General features: G+C 46.8%; 1 protein-coding gene across 5 annotated transcripts in view; it reads right to left on the bottom strand.

Annotated features, from left to right (window-relative positions):
• COL4A4 (collagen type IV alpha 4 chain) overlaps nucleotides 1-17,591 on the bottom strand; it is a 141,912-nt gene that overhangs the window by 90,885 nt on the left and 33,436 nt on the right. For 4 of the 5 annotated variants that reach the window (XM_037848455.1, XM_037848454.1, XM_037848453.1 and 1 more), the window contains one exon: nucleotides 13,508-13,585. In XM_037848455.1, coding sequence (XP_037704383.1) covers nucleotides 13,508-13,585 — 78 coding nt within the window. Of the gene's footprint in view, nucleotides 1-2,235; nucleotides 3,780-13,507; nucleotides 13,586-17,591 lie in introns of those variants that run through there. The other variant, XM_037848456.1, reaches the window with a different exon arrangement.

The following is a 17,591-nucleotide window of genomic DNA, read 5'->3' on the forward strand; positions in this document are numbered from 1 at the left end:
CTTGTGCATTGCTTAATGGTTGCGACTTCTATTAAACTTAACAGAGAAACATTCAGCAGCACGCCCTCCCTCCTTTCTAAAGCTTGCATGTAATTCATGAATTAGCCACAAGGTGTCACTGTACCTTCACTTAAACCCTCAAGCTCCAAAGCAAAGTTAACATCCTTTTGATAATACCGCTAGGATCCTTCCCTATTACAGAGAAAATATCCTTGGAGATCAGGAAGAATTGTCAAAATAAATAAGGAAAAGGGGTTACTACAAAGAGTAGGCAATCCAAGGAGACTGGACTGCGGTTCCAGAGTATTTCCTTGTACCTTAAGTTCACCTCACTCGTTAATAAGGGAACAAATTAATAACTTCAGCCTGGCTAACACTGACCAGGGTATTGCAGCTGTTTAGGATGCAGCATGGTGTAGGAAAGCAGTGCCCAGAGAACCAGCAGACATGGCTTGGCCACTAAGCAATAAGATTACCCCTTGAATCAGATCACTGAGTTGTCTTCCCATTTAAAAGAAAACTGGCAGTAGTCTCAGCCCCACCTCGTACACCAAGTGGTGGGACAAAATGAAACAGTGCTGATGGCTTTTGGTCAGCTCCCTGGCGAGCTGCAGGCCAGCTGACGGCACCCTCCTTCCTCTCTTGGTGTTGCTGGCCCTGGCTCTTTTCATTTTCTCCGACCAGTGTCCCAGGGCCAGCTCCTCTGCCTCCCTGCTAGAGCACCCACCTGGTGCTCCTGCCCTCTTCTCACTTCTCACTCTCTCGTGGGCAAACTCCCCTTTCCACGGGGTCCACTGCCCATCATTCCCCCAGTGTCTCTCCGCAGCCCAGACCTCTCTTTCTGATGGCCCACGTAGCCAACCGCACTCAAGCTCTTCATGCTCAAAACAGGGCCAGCAGCCATGCACGTCCCAGCTGGGCTCCCCCACGTCCACCCACACAGCCTCTTATGCCTCGGCTTGGGATCTCCTGGGCGCCGCTATCTGCCCACCCCCTACCTGTTCCAAAGCGGCTCTCCACTCAGTCCTATCAATCGTGCCTCCCAAACATCCCAGCAAGGTCCACTCACCCACCTCCACACACACCCCCAGCCAAGCCACCACGACCTCCTCCTGCATGACTGCAGCAGCCTCCCAACAGGTTTTCCCGATTATTACCACCCCACCCCCCCTCTATATTTTCCAAACAGCAGCCAAAAGGATCTTCTTATAAATTCAATCCACTTCCTCAGTTCTTGAAAATCTTTCGAAATCTTCTTATTGTGCAGGGTTCAAGTCCAAAATCCCCCAAGTCTGCTTTTCAACTGCATTTCATGCCACTTGCTCTCTCACCCACAATGATCAAGCCTCTCTGGCCACCCCTGAGCCCCTGGGACGTGCCAGCAGGTCCCCTTCCTGCTTTAGGGCCTGAGTGGGGTGTTCAGGGGTCCTGAGCTCTCTCCCTCCAGGCTGCCTGGGTGATTCTAGTTCCACCAGGTCCGAGCTGAAGTGTGAGCCCACTGCCCCGTCCACCTCACACACATACAATACTGTGCAAAGGCAAGTTAGGTCACTGTGGTGGCACAGAGCTATCTCTGCACCCCAGAAAAGCTCATCCTTAATCTTAACGCATTCCTGTGGGTGTGAACTCATGGTAAGGAGACCTTTTGATAAGGTTACTTCAGTTAAGGTGTGGCCCAAATCAATCCAGGTGGGTCTTTATCCATTTACTGGGGGCCTTTGCAAGTAGAATGAAATTCAGACACAAAGAGAGAAAACCGCGGGAAGAAGCTGGAAGTGAATGGAACACAGAGAAGCCGAGAGAGGCCACCATGTGCACTGCCATGTGACAGAAAAGCCAAGGACCAAGGAGAGAGCCAGCAGCCAGCCCCAGAACACCATCGAGTGCTGGGAGAAAGCTCTGCCTTGATGACACCTTGATTTTGGATGTCTCCTAGACTCAAAGCTATAGCCAATAAATTCTCATTTTTTTTAAGCCAACCCATTGCATCCTATTTGTTTTAGCATCCAGGAAACTAAAAAGGTCACCAAATTATGCACTGAGGTAAAACTCTGTACTGCTCCTTCATAGCATGGCTCATAGTTGAAATTTATTAACACCTAACTCCTTTGATGCAAACTCCAGGAGGGCAATGGGCCTTTGTCTCCTCTTCTCACTGACGCACCCCAAGCACCTAGAACAGGGCCTGGCGCTTCTCATGCACCCCAGAAATAACAGCTCGAGAATGAATCTCACCTTCTCTCTTCTGCTGGGCTTTAAGCTCCAGGAGGCAGGGACTTTCCTCTCTTCTTTATCACTGAGTCCTCACAGCTCAGCACACAATGGTCATTGTGGGATGAATGAAAGAGTATTATTATTTTTTGCAAATAAGACATAGAAGTGGAAAAAAACCACCTTGGGGACACAGCTATTTCCCTCAGGATTTCTTGGCACTCTACTAAAAATGTTATTTGAAAAGATGAACTTACTTTTCTTTCCTATAAACTTTATCATTCAGCCTTCTAATTAATTTGGCCAGCTATTCCCCTTGCACCAGAGATGTGTTATCATCACAGATGCTACATCTCATTTTCTGGTACAGAATAGTTCCCCTAAAATACGCCATGCTTTTAGATGCTCCTGCATTCCCAGCCCTTGGTTCTCACCAACAGCAAGGCTTCCTGGGCATCTGTGAGAAACTGGCCCTCTCGAGCTCGGCCTGGGCCCACGCTAGCTGCGCTGCACACCCACCCTGGCCCCAGTTCACCCTCAGCCACAGAGCCCGCCATCCTAGCTGTGGAACTGAACTCCACCTGAGGAGCCCAAATGCCCTGCCAACAATCACTGAAAATTGAAAGAGGGACTGAGCAGCCCAGATATGCCAAAACTCTGCCCCAGGCCCAAGCCGCAGCTGGGATTCCCAAGTAAGGTGTTGCATTAGCCCCACATGTACTCTCCTGTTTGGAAAATAACAAGAGTCTACCATGTGAGTAAGCAGTTTTCTCTCCTGCTTTCTCAAGCACAGATTCTAGGTTTAAAGACAGAGATTTTTCAGTATATGAAGGTGAGGTTAATTAGCTAGAGCTATTCTTCTATTGTTAACTACTTCTATGTCCCACCACTAAGGATGTTAATAGGCTAAATAGTATAAAACGACAGGTATGTGTGCTCGCTCCATCCCCCAGGCCTCCCACACCCTGTTCAGAAATACTTCCTCAAGCGCCTGCTTCAGAAGCCCTACACCTGAAGATTCATTCTTTTACCATTTGCGATTTTTCCATTCTTTAAAAATCAAGGTTAATATTCTTGAGAGAGGGAAGACTTTAACTAGCGAAGACAACGTTGTAAACCGGCAGCTGGGGGCTGGATTCAGCCAAGAAATGTTTGTTGTTTCAATCAGAAGACCACATCAAGGTGGCTTCATTAAAGCAACCGTTACTCTTTGATTGTTTTCTAGTCTTCCTGTCCCCTCCTGCCACAGGTGCCGGTCAAATACATTTTTCTTCGGCATGCTTAGAAAAAGTCTGAATTCTGCTGCCTTTACGTGACAAATGCATTGTCCAACTGCCCACAACCCCCAGTGCCGACTTCCAGCCCCAGGCTGCCTTCACTCAGGTTATCCAGCTGTCCCCTGAAGGCATCTCAGACAGGGATTCATTGATGAAAGAGCTCTCCAATAGGGATACAACGAGACCGAGATGGTTCGTGGAAGAGAAAGACATGGTGAGATAAAGAGAGCAGAACAAAAAAGGTTGGGAGTTGGTGACAGACCAACTTTGCCAACTTCCCAGTTGTCACTGGAACTTGCTTATATTAAAATATATTGCGGGTGACTGAGCTTGTACCTCGACTTACCAGGCCTGGGCCAGGGGACCTGATATCACCCCCTGGGGAGGGTAGTAGGTACGGGCGTGAGTGCCCTCTGCAGCCCCCCCGAGCCTGGGGAGCGAGGTCAGGGCAGCTCCCTTTTCCTCACCCAAAATGTCACGGGCAGGGGAAGCTTGCCGGAGGAAACCGCCTTTCTCCCAACTGCCCTTTCCCCACTTCCTTATCTTACCCACTCACTCCCTAGTGCCAAGGCCACTCCTGCCACCGCCAGCGCGCATGCACCGTGGCCAGAACAACCCCCGCCCCACTGCAACGGTTCCGGCGTTCTCTCAGAACCAATCCTAGCCCCTATCTCTTCAATATTGCCATTTAAGGCTACTTCACCTCTTTTCCAGCCCTGCCCTTCTTACCAGCCTATATAACCTGTAATCACCCCTGAATAAATCTCTTTGGCGCATACTCCTACTGGATGAAGAGTGTCTTGTCCTTATCGCCGCCCTCCATACCTTGCACGCCTCCCGCCGAGGACCCGGCCAAGTCCTCCGCCTCGCCCTCGCCTCCGGGAAAGAGCCCCCGCCGCCGGTACCCTTTAAGCAGCCCCGAGAGCTGAGGGCTCAGCTACCGGCCGCCCCTCCCCCTAGAAGCAGTAACCGCGACCGCAACTGGTGCCCCGTGTGAGGAGTGTCTCCACACAACAGTTTGGCAGGTCGCCCGCTCGCCCGGACGCCTCTCCAGCTTCCCGTTTCCTCGCCTGCAAGGTAAGGGCCGCCTCTCCTTCGCCGCTTCCGGAGCCGTGGGAGGTTCACTGCTCCGAAGCCGCTCCTCCCTTCCCCCACGCTCTCTTCGTCCTTTTGTATGCGCACTTCTATGACCCCCGTTCCTCCTAACGCTCTCCCTCTTCCCCTCCATTACTTTGCTGTAGTTCTTTGTATTTTTATTTCCTCATTTGGCGCCGTGTGCCTCTTTGCAACCGCCCCCCCCCCCGACTACTCCCGTTGCCAAAGGGCACTGCTTTCCGCTCTCGCCGTCTCCTTCGGCCTCAAGGCCACAGTTTATCTCATTCTCTCTGCTCGGTAAACAACTCCTCCTCCTCCTCCCCGCCAGCCGGGCCGGCCCGGCTCGGGAGCAACCCCCCCTCCTCCCCCCTCAGCTATGGGTAATCGTATATCTACGTGTCAGGCACCTCAAGTTCGTGCTCTAGCGGGTCTCCTACACACGCATCGCTGTAAAGTGTCTGTCCGGCAGCTGCAGGTGTACTGGGACCTCCTGCTGCCCTTTAACCCATGGCTCACCACTTGCCATCTTTGGGACCCTGTTACTTATGATCGTCTTATTGATCGGGTCACCAACGCCATGGAACATGAGAGCAAGCGCTTCCCTCCCGGCTTGCTCCCCACCTTGATAACCATCCGCTCCTGCCTTCAAGGCTCCCTCCCCCCTGATCGAGGCCCCGTTAAATCCAAGGAGGCTCTATCAACCCAGCCAACAGATTCAGATAGCGATACTAATTCAAATCATGACTCGGACACGGAGTCCTTAGTCGAGCAGATTAACAACGCGCTCGAGGTGACTCCCAAAAAGCAAAATAACACTGCGCCACGCCAAGATGGCGAACTTCCTCCTTCTTCTTCCATCGAGGGGAGGAAATGCTCCGGCGATGACATCAGCCCTAAGCTGGGCCGGAAACCGCATATGCTTTACCCCGCCCTTTCACAGGGCGGAGCTAGTCCAACATCTTATGCCTTGAACCCCGCCCTTTCACAGGGCGGGGCTGATCCACCATCTTGTATCTTAGCCACGCCCACCGCGCCGCCATCTTGCGACGCTTGGGGCCTCCCACTCCCACCTCCCCTTTCGGCGAGCTCCCCCTCGGAGCCGCTACCGGCAGCTGCCGCCGCTCCTTCCACCCTGCCGACTAACAACCCCTGGCTGCCTTCTACACCTCAAGGCAACCCTTGGGGCAACGCTCCCCCTACCCCCACTCCCGCGCCAAGTCCTCTGCAAGCGCGTCCTCCTTTCTCTCGTGCTTTTCGCTGCTTTCCTCTTAACCTTGCCCCCACCCCACAGAAACCGTATGACTGGTATCCCATTGACTCAGATACTATCAAGCAGCTTCGCAGGGCCGTCAGGGAGGACGGGTTAGGTAGCCCATACGCTTCCCAAATACTGCAGGATCTCGGCATGGACTTTTGCATCCCCCAAGACTGGGCCTCGCTTGCCCGTTCCATTCTTAACCCCGGTCAGTTTGTTGACTGGCGTGCTCACTTCCAGGCAGAAGCAGCTAAGCAAAGTGAGAAAGACGCAGCCCTTGGAGTCTATCATCCCCCTGAAGCCTATTTGGGCACTGGAGCATTTCTAAATGCGTCTGCTTATATTAATGTCCCTGCTACCTTCTGGACTGTCCTCAGAGGCATCGCCTTACGCGCGTTTGCCAATTGCTCTGCCTGTCGGCCTAATAAATTCACCAAGCTCTTCCAGGAGCCGAGTAAGCCTTTCACCACCTTTGTCTCCAGAGTCGAAGAAACCTGCGCTCAAAAGGTAAGTGATCCCCAGGCCCAATATTACATGTGCCCATCCTCAAATCCTGGAAAATCGTACTGTAATTCCCCCAATGAGTACTACTGTGCATACTGGGGGTATGAAACATTAGCCACTAATTAGAAGCCTCCTGTTCCTGATCATTACCTTACCCTAAAGTGGGCCCCTACAGGGTGCAAACTCCCTACTGTTAACTGGCTCGGCCAAGAAAGTAAGGGATCCTGCACACATCTTAATCTTACAGTGCAGCTCCCCACTGATCCCTCCTGGTTACTCGGTCAAACTTGGGGCTTCAGAATCTATAAGAAAGGAGCCAACCGAAAATCACTTATTCTAATAAAAAAGGAGGCTGTAAGCCAACCATACCAAAATACTGCTTTAAAAACACCCTCTGGCATAGGTCCCAACCAAGTCATTAACCCCCTTTTTCCACAGCCCTCCAGCCGCACTTCAAGTACAAGCAGCGCATCCGGAGGCCGCACCTCAGCTACAAACAGCGCATCGCCAACTCCACCACCCCAACCTTTTCTACCCCCCTCTCATTACTCCTCTCCCCTCTTCAGCCTTATCCAAGCAACCTTCACCTCACTAAATGTCTCCTACCCCAATCTTACCTCCTCCTGTTGGCTTTGCCTCTCCACCGCCTCCTCACTGTATGAGCCCGTTGCCTCCAACCTCTCCTTTTCAGAAAGCACAGAAAACAGCCCCTTGAAATGCATTTGGAATACCTCTGCCGTCCCCCTGACCTTTCATTCAGTCTCCTATACGGGAAAGTGCGTCCGCCCTCGCTCCAGTAACTCTCCCGACCTCACTGCCTGTGCCAGCTATTCATCTCCCAGCAGCTCTGCCAAATTTCTTATTCCTCATAACTCCTCCCAATGGCTCTGCTCCTCTACAGGACTTACCCCCTGTCTCAGCACGAATATCATCAGTGAATATAAAGAAACTTGCCTCCTAATTGTCCTTATCCCTAGGGTCTTATACCACAGCGAAGAAGACTTCTTCCTCCGTCTGGAAAAAACTGCGGCTCCTGCCCCACTGCAAAAGCGAGAGCCCATCACCGTCCTTACAATTGCCTCCCTCCTAGGTCTTGCCGGCACTAGCACCGGAATCGCTGCACTAGCCAGTCAAGGCTCCGCCCTATCTCACCTCAGGGCGGCTGTTGACGAAGACATTCATCACTTACAAAACGCTATTCACCATCTAAAAAATTCTGTCAATTCCCTCTCTGAAGTAGTGCTCCAAAACCGCCGAGGTCTTGACCTTCTCCTCCTCAAAGAAGGTGGCCTCTGCGCCGCCCTAGAAGAAGAGTGCTGTGTATATGCCAATTCCACAGGTCTCGTCGAGGACAGCCTGAAAAGGGTCCGAGAGGGACTAGAAAAGCGTAAAAGAGATCGTGAAGCCACCAGTTATTGGTCCAGTTTTTTCACTCCCATCCTCCCATACATCCTTCCTTTTCTTGGCCCCTTATTAATAATTATTCTAGCTCTCATCTTAGGACCCTGCCTCATCCGCAAAATTGTCCAGCTTGTAAGAAAACAAACGGATGCCATTTTTTCCTCGTTCGTGCAAATCCAGTATCAGCGACTCGCCACCTCTGACGCCCCCCACTCCAAGATGACAGCCAACCCTCCGCGACCTCAACGCCACCGGTCGACTCGCCAACCGCGAGGCCCTTCTCAATCACCTGAACATCGTTCTCACCTCGAGTTCCAGCTTCTCTGAACCCCTGAACTTTAAACCCCTCACCTTCGCCCAGCCCGCTGCAGCGAAGCCATTGTCAAGCGCCCGGGCACCACACCAACACTGAGCTCCAGCCTCGCTGAGCCACCGTCAACCCCTTTTTCCCTTCCCTGACCTCCCCCTTCCCTCACCCTTAGCGGGCCTCTCCGGTAAAGCCTCTTCCTCTAATTAGAAAAGAAAGGGGAATTGCGGGTGACTGAGCTTGTACCTCGACTTACCAGGCCTGGGCCAGGGGACCTGATATCACCCCCTGGGGAGGGTAGTAGGTACGGGCGTGAGTGCCCTCTGCAGCCCCCCCGAGCCTGGGGAGCGAGGTCAGGGCAGCTCCCTTTTCCTCACCCAAAATGTCACGGGCAGGGGAAGCTTGCCGGAGGAAACCGCCTTTCTCCCAACTGCCCTTTCCCCACTTCCTTATCTTACCCACTCACTCCCTAGTGCCAAGGCCACTCCTGCCACCGCCAGCGCGCATGCACCGTGGCCAGAACAACCCCCGCCCCGCTGCAACGGTTCCGGCGTTCTCTCAGAACCAATCCTAGCCCCTATCTCTTCAATATTGCCATTTAAGGCTACTTCACCTCTTTTCCAGCCCTGCCCTTCTTACCAGCCTATATAACCTGTAATCACCCCTGAATAAATCTCTTTGGCGCATACTCCTACTGGATGAAGAGTGTCTTGTCCTTATCGCCGCCCTCCACACCTTGCACGCCACTCGCCGAGGACCCGGCCAAGTCCTCCGCCTCGCCTTCGCCTCCGGGAAAGAGCCCCCGCCGCCGGTACCCTTTAAGCAGCCCCGAGAGCTGAGGGCTCAGCTACCGGCCGCCCCTCCCCCTAGAAGCAGTAACTGCGACCGCAATATATCATAATTAATGTATGTGTACGTCAGGATGTAAAAATAATTGCTCTGAACCGTTTATCTGGCCACAGGTATAGAATGTACTAGAACACAGCTGTGTGAGTGATAAAAAGGTCTAGTCTCAGAACTTGGTGTGCGAATAATTTAATGATATGAAACTATGCTAATAATAATTAAAGTTTTCCAAGTAAATTACATTTTTATCATGGAATGCAGCCTCTCAGGAGTGTAAGGGACAAGTGAAAGAAACTGCAGGAAAATATCTGTGCCTTGTTCAGGGATTTATTCCCTGAGCAAAGACTGACTCACTAGTGTCTGATTTTGATTTTCAAACCCAAAAACCTAAGAGGTGCTTTAGTTTCAAGCCACTTGACCTCCTCATGTATAAAACTACCACGTCATAAAGTTTTGCCCATTTAACAGTTGCCAGACTCCTTTGAATGAAAAACAATAAGGGTATATTTTATTCTGGAAACAAGCATAGAAAGTGTTTTTATAATCATGCTAGTTACTAAATCAGAATGTATAAAAGGCCCCAACTTTGACCATAAGGAAGTGTCATTTTTCCTGCAAGGAAACAACCACCAAAACCCGTAGTTTACTTCTTCAAAAATGATCAAGAATAATTTAAAAGCCTGTCCAATGACACCCCATACACAGCCTTAATGAGAGACTATGATGAGGTTTGGGAAATGCTAGGGCATAACCACAAAATATTTTGTACGTAAATTAGTCATCAGATACGAAAACTCATGTCCCATATCACAGAATCATCAGGTGTCAGCAACTGGGGGACAGGATGAGAGCTCCAGCACAAGCCCTGATTTCCCAGCTGAGAGGTCAAAGGGGAAAGTGCCAGTCTTCTACCTTCATTTGAGAGCTCCTTTACATTTAAAATGTCAGAGCAGGGCAAGGGTCACATTCAGGATGCTAATTCCGGGCCCTAGCTGAACCATTCACAGGAAGATGAGAGCTGTGAAAGATTACTCATTCAATAACAGGTTTAAATAGGGAGAGAGGCTCATCATTAACTCCATTTGCCCTCCTCTTGGATATGACAGGTGCCCCTCTGGACCCCTGGAGACTGACCTGGCAGCCAGTTCAGGCTGCCAACCCTTTATGGCCTGGAGTCAGTCCTTTAATTCATTGACTTACTCCTTTAATTCATTGACTTGGGTTTATCAGCTGTCTATTAGGTGTTGTCTACTGTGATAAATGCAGAGAAGTACAAATAAATGACCCCATTGCCCAAAGGGAAGAGATGAAGGTTGTCAATGTGTATTTATCAAGTGTCCGCTGCAGACCAGGAGCAGGTATGCACTTCTTACACATGTTCTCATGGCCCCTCCAGTAGTATGTGTGTCCCACCTAGTCAAGATTCAAGAAGCCAGGCACATCCACACCCAAACCCAAACCGAGCTCCAGGCAGGGCACAAGAAGCACAGCTGGAGAGGAGAGCCTCGGTGCCGGCTGGGAGCAGCAGAGGCCTCCTGGGGCCAGGGGGTGCCTAGATGAGCTCTTTGGGGAAAGGCAGGAAAGGTGGAGGCAGAGTGGAAGTGGGAAGGCATTCCAGAAAAGGGTGGAAAAGTGGAGAAGTGGGAATACTCCAATTACATTCAAGTGACAGTGAGTTGCCCAACAGATGAGGCTCTAGAGAGCCAGGGGGTAGTAATAAGTGATCACAGATGAAAAACTAAGTTGGGGTGAGACTGTGGGCCTCCAGTGGTAGCCTGAGGAGACTCAACTTTACTCTGCAGACATTGGAGGAGCTCACTCTTGGTTCACTACCTTATATATGCCCCAGCTCATCCTCACACCTTAGATTCTGTCTCCAGTTAAAACTAAGCAGTCATTGCACAGTACAAGGCCAGCCTTGCTTCTCAGAATTGTTTTAGATGCAGCATTTTTAATTCAGGACTTGACCCAACTACTCACTCAGGCATTAGCCCATAAAAGAGGAAGACTTTCCTTCTTAGGAATGCGTGGCTATGCCATTAGAGAGCTGTTAGCTGCAGCCAGATCCCGACACCCTTCAGAGTTTGCTGTCTTCTTATTTTTATAGTCCACCATGAGCTGGCACTGCAGCTCAAGAGATGGCACATGAGTTGACTGGCTGCTGAGGACACGAGAGCACTCACCTCCCAAACCTGCCTCTCAAACAGGCACAGGCCACCCTCTCAAATTCTCTGCTGGAAAGCATCACCACCCACTTGCAGCCTTCACACATATACCCGTCTCAGGAAGGGCAAAGGTTGGCTGGTTTTCTGGATACTAACCCTGATCACCCAGAAATGGGACATGGGCTCAGCAGAGTGCAGGTCATCACCATAAGCCTTCATGGTACATGGAGCCTGGACAGCAGTAGAGGGTGTACAAAGTGCTTTCCACATGCAGTTGCATTTGATGGTTTAACAGCCCAATGAAATAGAAAAGAAAGGACGAGTGGTGCAAATCTGAGGGGGGGGGGTGCATCCTGTGCATTGAGGGATGTTGAGTAGCACCCTTGGGCTCTGCCCACTAGATGCCAGTATTGCCTCTCCCATACCAGTTGTGACAACCAGAAACATCCCCAGGCATTGCCAGGTTGAGAACCACTGAACTAGAGGGCCAGATTTGTAAAGGCACACAGTACAGCTGCTGGAACAACTCTCAGCCTCATTTGAATCAGAAGACTACATCAAGGTGGCTTCATTAAAGCCACTGTTACTCTTTGATTGTTTTCTGGTCTTCCTGTCCCCTCCTGCCACAGGTGCTGGTCAAATCCATTTTTCTTGGGCTTCAAGCTCAGAGGGTCTTAAAATGTAGGTGCATTGATTTTGTTTGGCATTTGCACAGTCTTGGAATGTTTACATGAACAGTCTCACACAAAAATCAGGCTTTTTTCCCTAAATAATTTGTAAATTTACATAGAAAAGGCTAAAGTACTTTTTAGGTTGCTAAATTTTAGTGCCTTAACATTGTTTTCTTGCAGCTTTGATGTTTAGACTGAACTTTAGTGAACTTTGGTGAATTTTTACTCTTTGAATGTCATGCACCATCCCTGTAGAATTGATTTGGACACATTTCAAAAGAATTACCAATTTGACTTGATACATACTCCTTTCTTGTAAGATTGCAGAAATATTTTAATCAAAGTGTTGGATCTAATTTTCCAGCACAAATGAATTAATGGGCTGCCAGATGCTGCTGTCTGAGCCTAAGCGAGCTGCTCATACGTGTTCAAGAGACAGGATCCTTGGTGACCAGGATTCACAGTAACTAGGACTCACGTTAACCAGGAATCACATTAGCCAGGGTTCACACTAACCAGGATTCATGGTAACCAGGGTTCTTGGTATTTAGGATTCATGTTAACTAGGATTCATGTTAACCAGCATTTACAGTAACCAAGATGCACAGTAATCGGGATTCATGGTAACCAGAACTCTCATAAAGCAGGGTTCATGTTAACTGGGATTCTTGGTAATCAGGATGTCTGGTAACCAGGATTCTCAGTAACCAGTATTCATGGTAACCAGGATTCTCAGTAACCAGGGTTCAAGGTAACCAGGGTTCACTGCCAACTTGCAGAAAAGAAAATCTAGCATAGTCCTCAAGAGCACATTCTGATGGACTTGAGCAAGACGCTCCATGACCTGTGTTTCTGTCTCCTGCACTGCAAAGCATGCACCACCAGAGGCTGGCTGTGAAGAGCTGATGCAGTGGTGCATTTAGAGCTCATAGAACAGCACCTGGCACGTAGTAAGCCTGTGACAAAGGTGACTCTTGCTTTGATTGCAGAACACTATTGCACAGGACTTTAATAGGACTTTTATCCAAAAATGAGTTTTGTTCACTGGGGTAACAGATGGTGATGGTGGCATGACATCGTAAATGTAATTAACACTACTGAACTATAGATTTGAAAATGGTTAAAGTTTGAAATTTTAGGTTGTATATATGCTGCCAGAAGAAAAATTTTTAAAATCCATGCAACTGTACAACACGTTGAACCCTAATGTAAACCCTGGACTATAGTAATAGTATAATTATAATAATATTGTTCCATCAACTGTAACAAAAGTACCACACTAATATAAGTGTCAATAATAGGGAAAACTGCACGTGTGAGGGAGGTATAGGGAAGCTCTGTACTATCTACCTGATTTTTCTGTAAGCCCACAACTTCTATAATAAAATAAAAGAGTCCTGTGGTGAAATATCTAGAAAGATTATCTTAAATAAAGTCAAATGGGTTTCTTCACTCACTGCAGTACTTCTCAGAGCCTTTAAAATATTGCTATGCAACATGAATCTTCAAGACGGTGGACTATTTGACACCAGGGCCCTTTCTTCATAGGACAATTCACAAGACTAGTGACATACAAAACACAGGGCAAATCAGTGCTTCTCAAACTCTTCTAAGCTTGAGGCACAATCCAATATAATTAGGAAAGCTTATCAGAATGAAGAGTTTTGATTGTAAAAGACATAGACATGATAAGAATCTTGGACTACTTAACACTAAACATTCACAATGGTACAAAAGGCAATTATTCTGTCCTTGTTGATTTTTATATCACTTACCCGAGACCCTTTTTCAGGAAAGCACTGGCAAACAGAACAATCTCTTCCTCCACAAGGACCAATATATTTCTTTCCACTCTGAAAAGGGAAGCATCTTATTTAGTATACAGGTAGTTGGGGTGCATAGTACATATAACAAGCACACTTGGTTTACCTAACTCATGAGATTTCCACGGAATACCTTTACGTTTGAGTCTGAGAGAAGAAAAGACCAGTACTGATAGATAAAAAGATGCAGAACTTAATAGCTTGATAATCAAGAGGATGAAGCATCCAAAGCTGTGGACACTGGGGGACAAAAAGCCATCCTCCTTCCAAAGCCACTTCGCTTTAACCAGAATCCTCTGCAATTTCTTATTCCTGGTAAGACTAAATTTATCGCTTTATGGACAACCTTAGAGCACAGACTATGTAGTTAGGAAAACCTTAAATACACGATGGAGTCTAGTTGACATTACAAACCCATCCTTCCTTTAGGACCCTCTTGCTTTACCTCCAAGATCAGCTTAGGGGAGGTCTCTCTCATCAAGCCCTTTCTGGGCCAAGTCACCGGTCACAGCCTGGGACTTCAGATTCAGGTTGTTCCTCTTACAAAGTGCTGATACAAAGACGGTTCCTCTAAGGTGTCCCTCGACCAGAAAGTTCCAGAACTTGAATAATGCGTTCCCCATTCCCTGTTCTTATCTAGCCTTTCTTCAACACTCTCTAATTTAGAGTATCACCTCTGCCCCAAAAGCACACACCCATTGTGTTAACTATAATGCTTCCTCCAAACACACACACACACACACACACACACACACACACACACACTTTGGGAAGAATTAGCACCTTGTTCTCACAAATCCTCATCTGTCTCCAAAGCAGTCACTTCAACACAAAAGTATATTCCTGGAGTAACAATTTCTGTCAGTAGATCCTTTACAGACAGACATCATGATGCACCCGCAATGAAAATGTCTGCTGATTTTCATTCACACACTGGGTCTGCGAGTTGGGAGGGGGTGGTGATTTAGGCCCCCAAGTGGTGGTAAAGCAGCTCTGGGTGCTAGGCACCGACAGGCACGTCAGGAGGCCATCAGAGATCAATTTCGCCTTGTTCATGATTGTGGTAGACTGAAGTATGTAGCCCACCAAAGACGTGTTCTTAATCTTTATATGCAGACCTACAGGTGTGAACCCATTGTAAACAGAACCCTTTGTGGACTCATTTGTGAATAGGATCTTCTAAGATCCAATTCAGGTGTAGCCAGCTGAGTCAGGGTGGGTCTTAATCCATATTACTGAAGGATATATAAAGAGAAGAAACCAGAAGTCTGAGAAAGATACATAAGGAGACCAAGGACATCACCATATGATGGAGGCAGAGAAGCAAGCCACGGGACCCCAAGAACTGCACGAAGCCAGCACCAGAACACTACAGACTTCTGGGAGAAAGCATGGCCTTCCTGACCCCTTGATTCGGGACATCAAGCCTCAAAAACCATGAGACAATAAATTCCCATTGGTTAAGCCAACCCATCATGTGGTATTTGTCATAGTAGTCCTAGGAAACTAAGACAGTGATCTTGGCTAGCACAGCCCTCACTGCAACATTCACATTTAGTGGTATATTTCTATACTTGATAGATCTTTTTCAACTTAAGGCTGTAAGCTTAAGCCTTTAGCCCAATGCATAATGGGTAATCATAAAAAAGTTGAGCTAATATTTATAGTACTAATGGAAGACATACATACACTCACACACACACACAAACACACACGTACAGAAACATTGCATACATATACATGTATATGTATACAAGAGGGAAAGCAGTCTCTCCAGCATGTATTTTTCTTTTCAACTTCACAATCTAGGCTTCTTTAGGGAGGAAAATATGCTCAGACACAATCCAAAAGAAAATATCTTTAAATTAACCATTAAAAAAATAGGCATATTTAAAAATTAAACCCTCATGGGTCACTGAAAGTGTATAAGGATTTGAACCTTGACAAGAGTCAAGCAATTAGATAATTTAAGTTAAAAAATGTATTTGAAGTTTCTGAAATATATGCCTCTTGAGCTTTGAGTAACGTTATCTCTGAATGCAGAAACATGAAGTTCAAAACCCTGATAAGGTAAAAAAAAAAAAAAAAAAAGCCTAGGGCCAGGTCAGGACAACATGAAATTGTGTAAAGTCACTTATCTGAACACTTGGGTTCATTTAAGGTTGGGATTCATTGCTCTGTATTCAGTAAAATATCAAAATAAACAGAGAAAAGAGGTCAGTTGATTAGATGGCTTGGTAATAAAGGCAAGTTTGTTATTTTTCACTTGATTTTGCCAAACATCACAGAGATGTTTGTAGCAAAATTACATTTCAGGAAAGAATGATTTAAAATAGATTAGCAGTTCTAATAAAGAAAGAGGAATAGTTTCACCTATATAAATCCTTGACTCTGACCAACAAAATAAAACAGCAAAAGAGGTGATTTTAATCTCTAAATATTTCTTCTACATTAAACATATCCCCATTAATGTCACTTTAAAAGGGAGATGCATTCCTAGAGGAAAAGTCTGCACCTCAAAAGTAGACTGTACAAACCTACTGAAAAAAGATAAAGACAGTAATTTGGACAACCAAACATTTGAAGTATGAACCACCTTTACCGGGAATGCAATATTCACTTAAATTCTCAAAATCCAATGTTACTCTTCTTCAAAGAAAAAAAAGGAAAAGTCACTATCCGTTTTATCCCAGGTATTTTTAAACAAACATTTTGCATAGCAAGTTCAAGAAAAGAAGCCATTTCCTACAAGATTAATAAACTGCCTTACATTTGTACCTCCATTTTCTTTTTTGGAAAACCAAGAATCTATGCACATGATAAAAATTCAAATAGTACAAACGGGTACAATGGGAAAATAAATTTTCTTTTCCAACCCTGACCCCCCATTTCCCTTCCCTAGAGGCCATCACCCTCTTCAAAAGAGTGTCAGCATTTGTAAGCATGTTCACACAAGGATCACGCACACATGCACACACACACACACACACACACACACACACACACCTTTTTGTGATTTCGGTCTTGTTTTATTTTTACCCAAACGGTATATTGCTCTCAACCTTCCCATGTTCACTTAACCATAAGTCTTCAAAATCATCCCAAATTTGTATATATGGATATCCATCAGTCAAAGTACTATAAATTATTTAAACAGTCCCTACTGATGGACATTTAGGCAGCTTGCCTCTTTTGCTACTGAAAATCATTCTGCAATGAATATTCCCAGGCATTTATATTTGTGCATAAGTCAAAGTCAATCTGTATGATAAATTCCTAAAAGGGAAACTACTTTGTCAAAAGATATGTGCATTTCAAATTCTGATGGAAAAAAAATGAATTGCCTTCCTGCGATATTGCATCAATTTAGTGCTTCCACTTTAAAACTCAACTAGAGTAAAGCCAGTCTCTGTAGGAAATCTCTGGAATCTGCATACCACAAGCTGACAGGCACATTCAGGATGGAAAAACCTTTTGGTTCAGGAATGATATCCACTCACATAGGGCATAAGGAACAATGGAAGTGAAATTTAAGACTCTATGGATTTTTTTACAATACAGAAAAAGAAGCGTAAGACAAAAAAATTTGGGAAAAGAGGAAAAGAAAAATAAAACACACACACATATTTCACAGTGTGTTTATGTTCATTATTTCAGGTGATGCTCTCAAATGCATGTGAGCTAAGTTGGGCAAGTCTTATCATCCCTACCTCACAGAGAAAACCAGGTCTCAGACAGTTTAAGGGATTTGCAGAGCCATGAGTTATGGCAGAGCCAAAAACCAAGAGCTCTTCATTCCTTGATCCATGTGCTTTCCACTCAAAATGGGCAGGAAAACAGGGAAGGAAGGGAACTTTCTATTTTGATTTGCTTTGACAGTACCTATGCTATCTAGTCACAGAAATTGGAGAGGATGGACAGACAGAGCTGTGTTCCCTGCAGTTATTTAAACCAGTTCAGTTGTCTCAAGATCAATCTGAGTTACAAGAAATCCATAGTGGAGTTTTCCAGAAACCTCTGAGGTTGGGCTTAATAA

The sequence above is a fragment of the Choloepus didactylus genome, chromosome 9 (assembly GCF_015220235.1).
Source record: "Choloepus didactylus isolate mChoDid1 chromosome 9, mChoDid1.pri, whole genome shotgun sequence".
NCBI classification, from domain to species: Eukaryota; Metazoa; Chordata; class Mammalia; order Pilosa; family Megalonychidae; genus Choloepus; species Choloepus didactylus.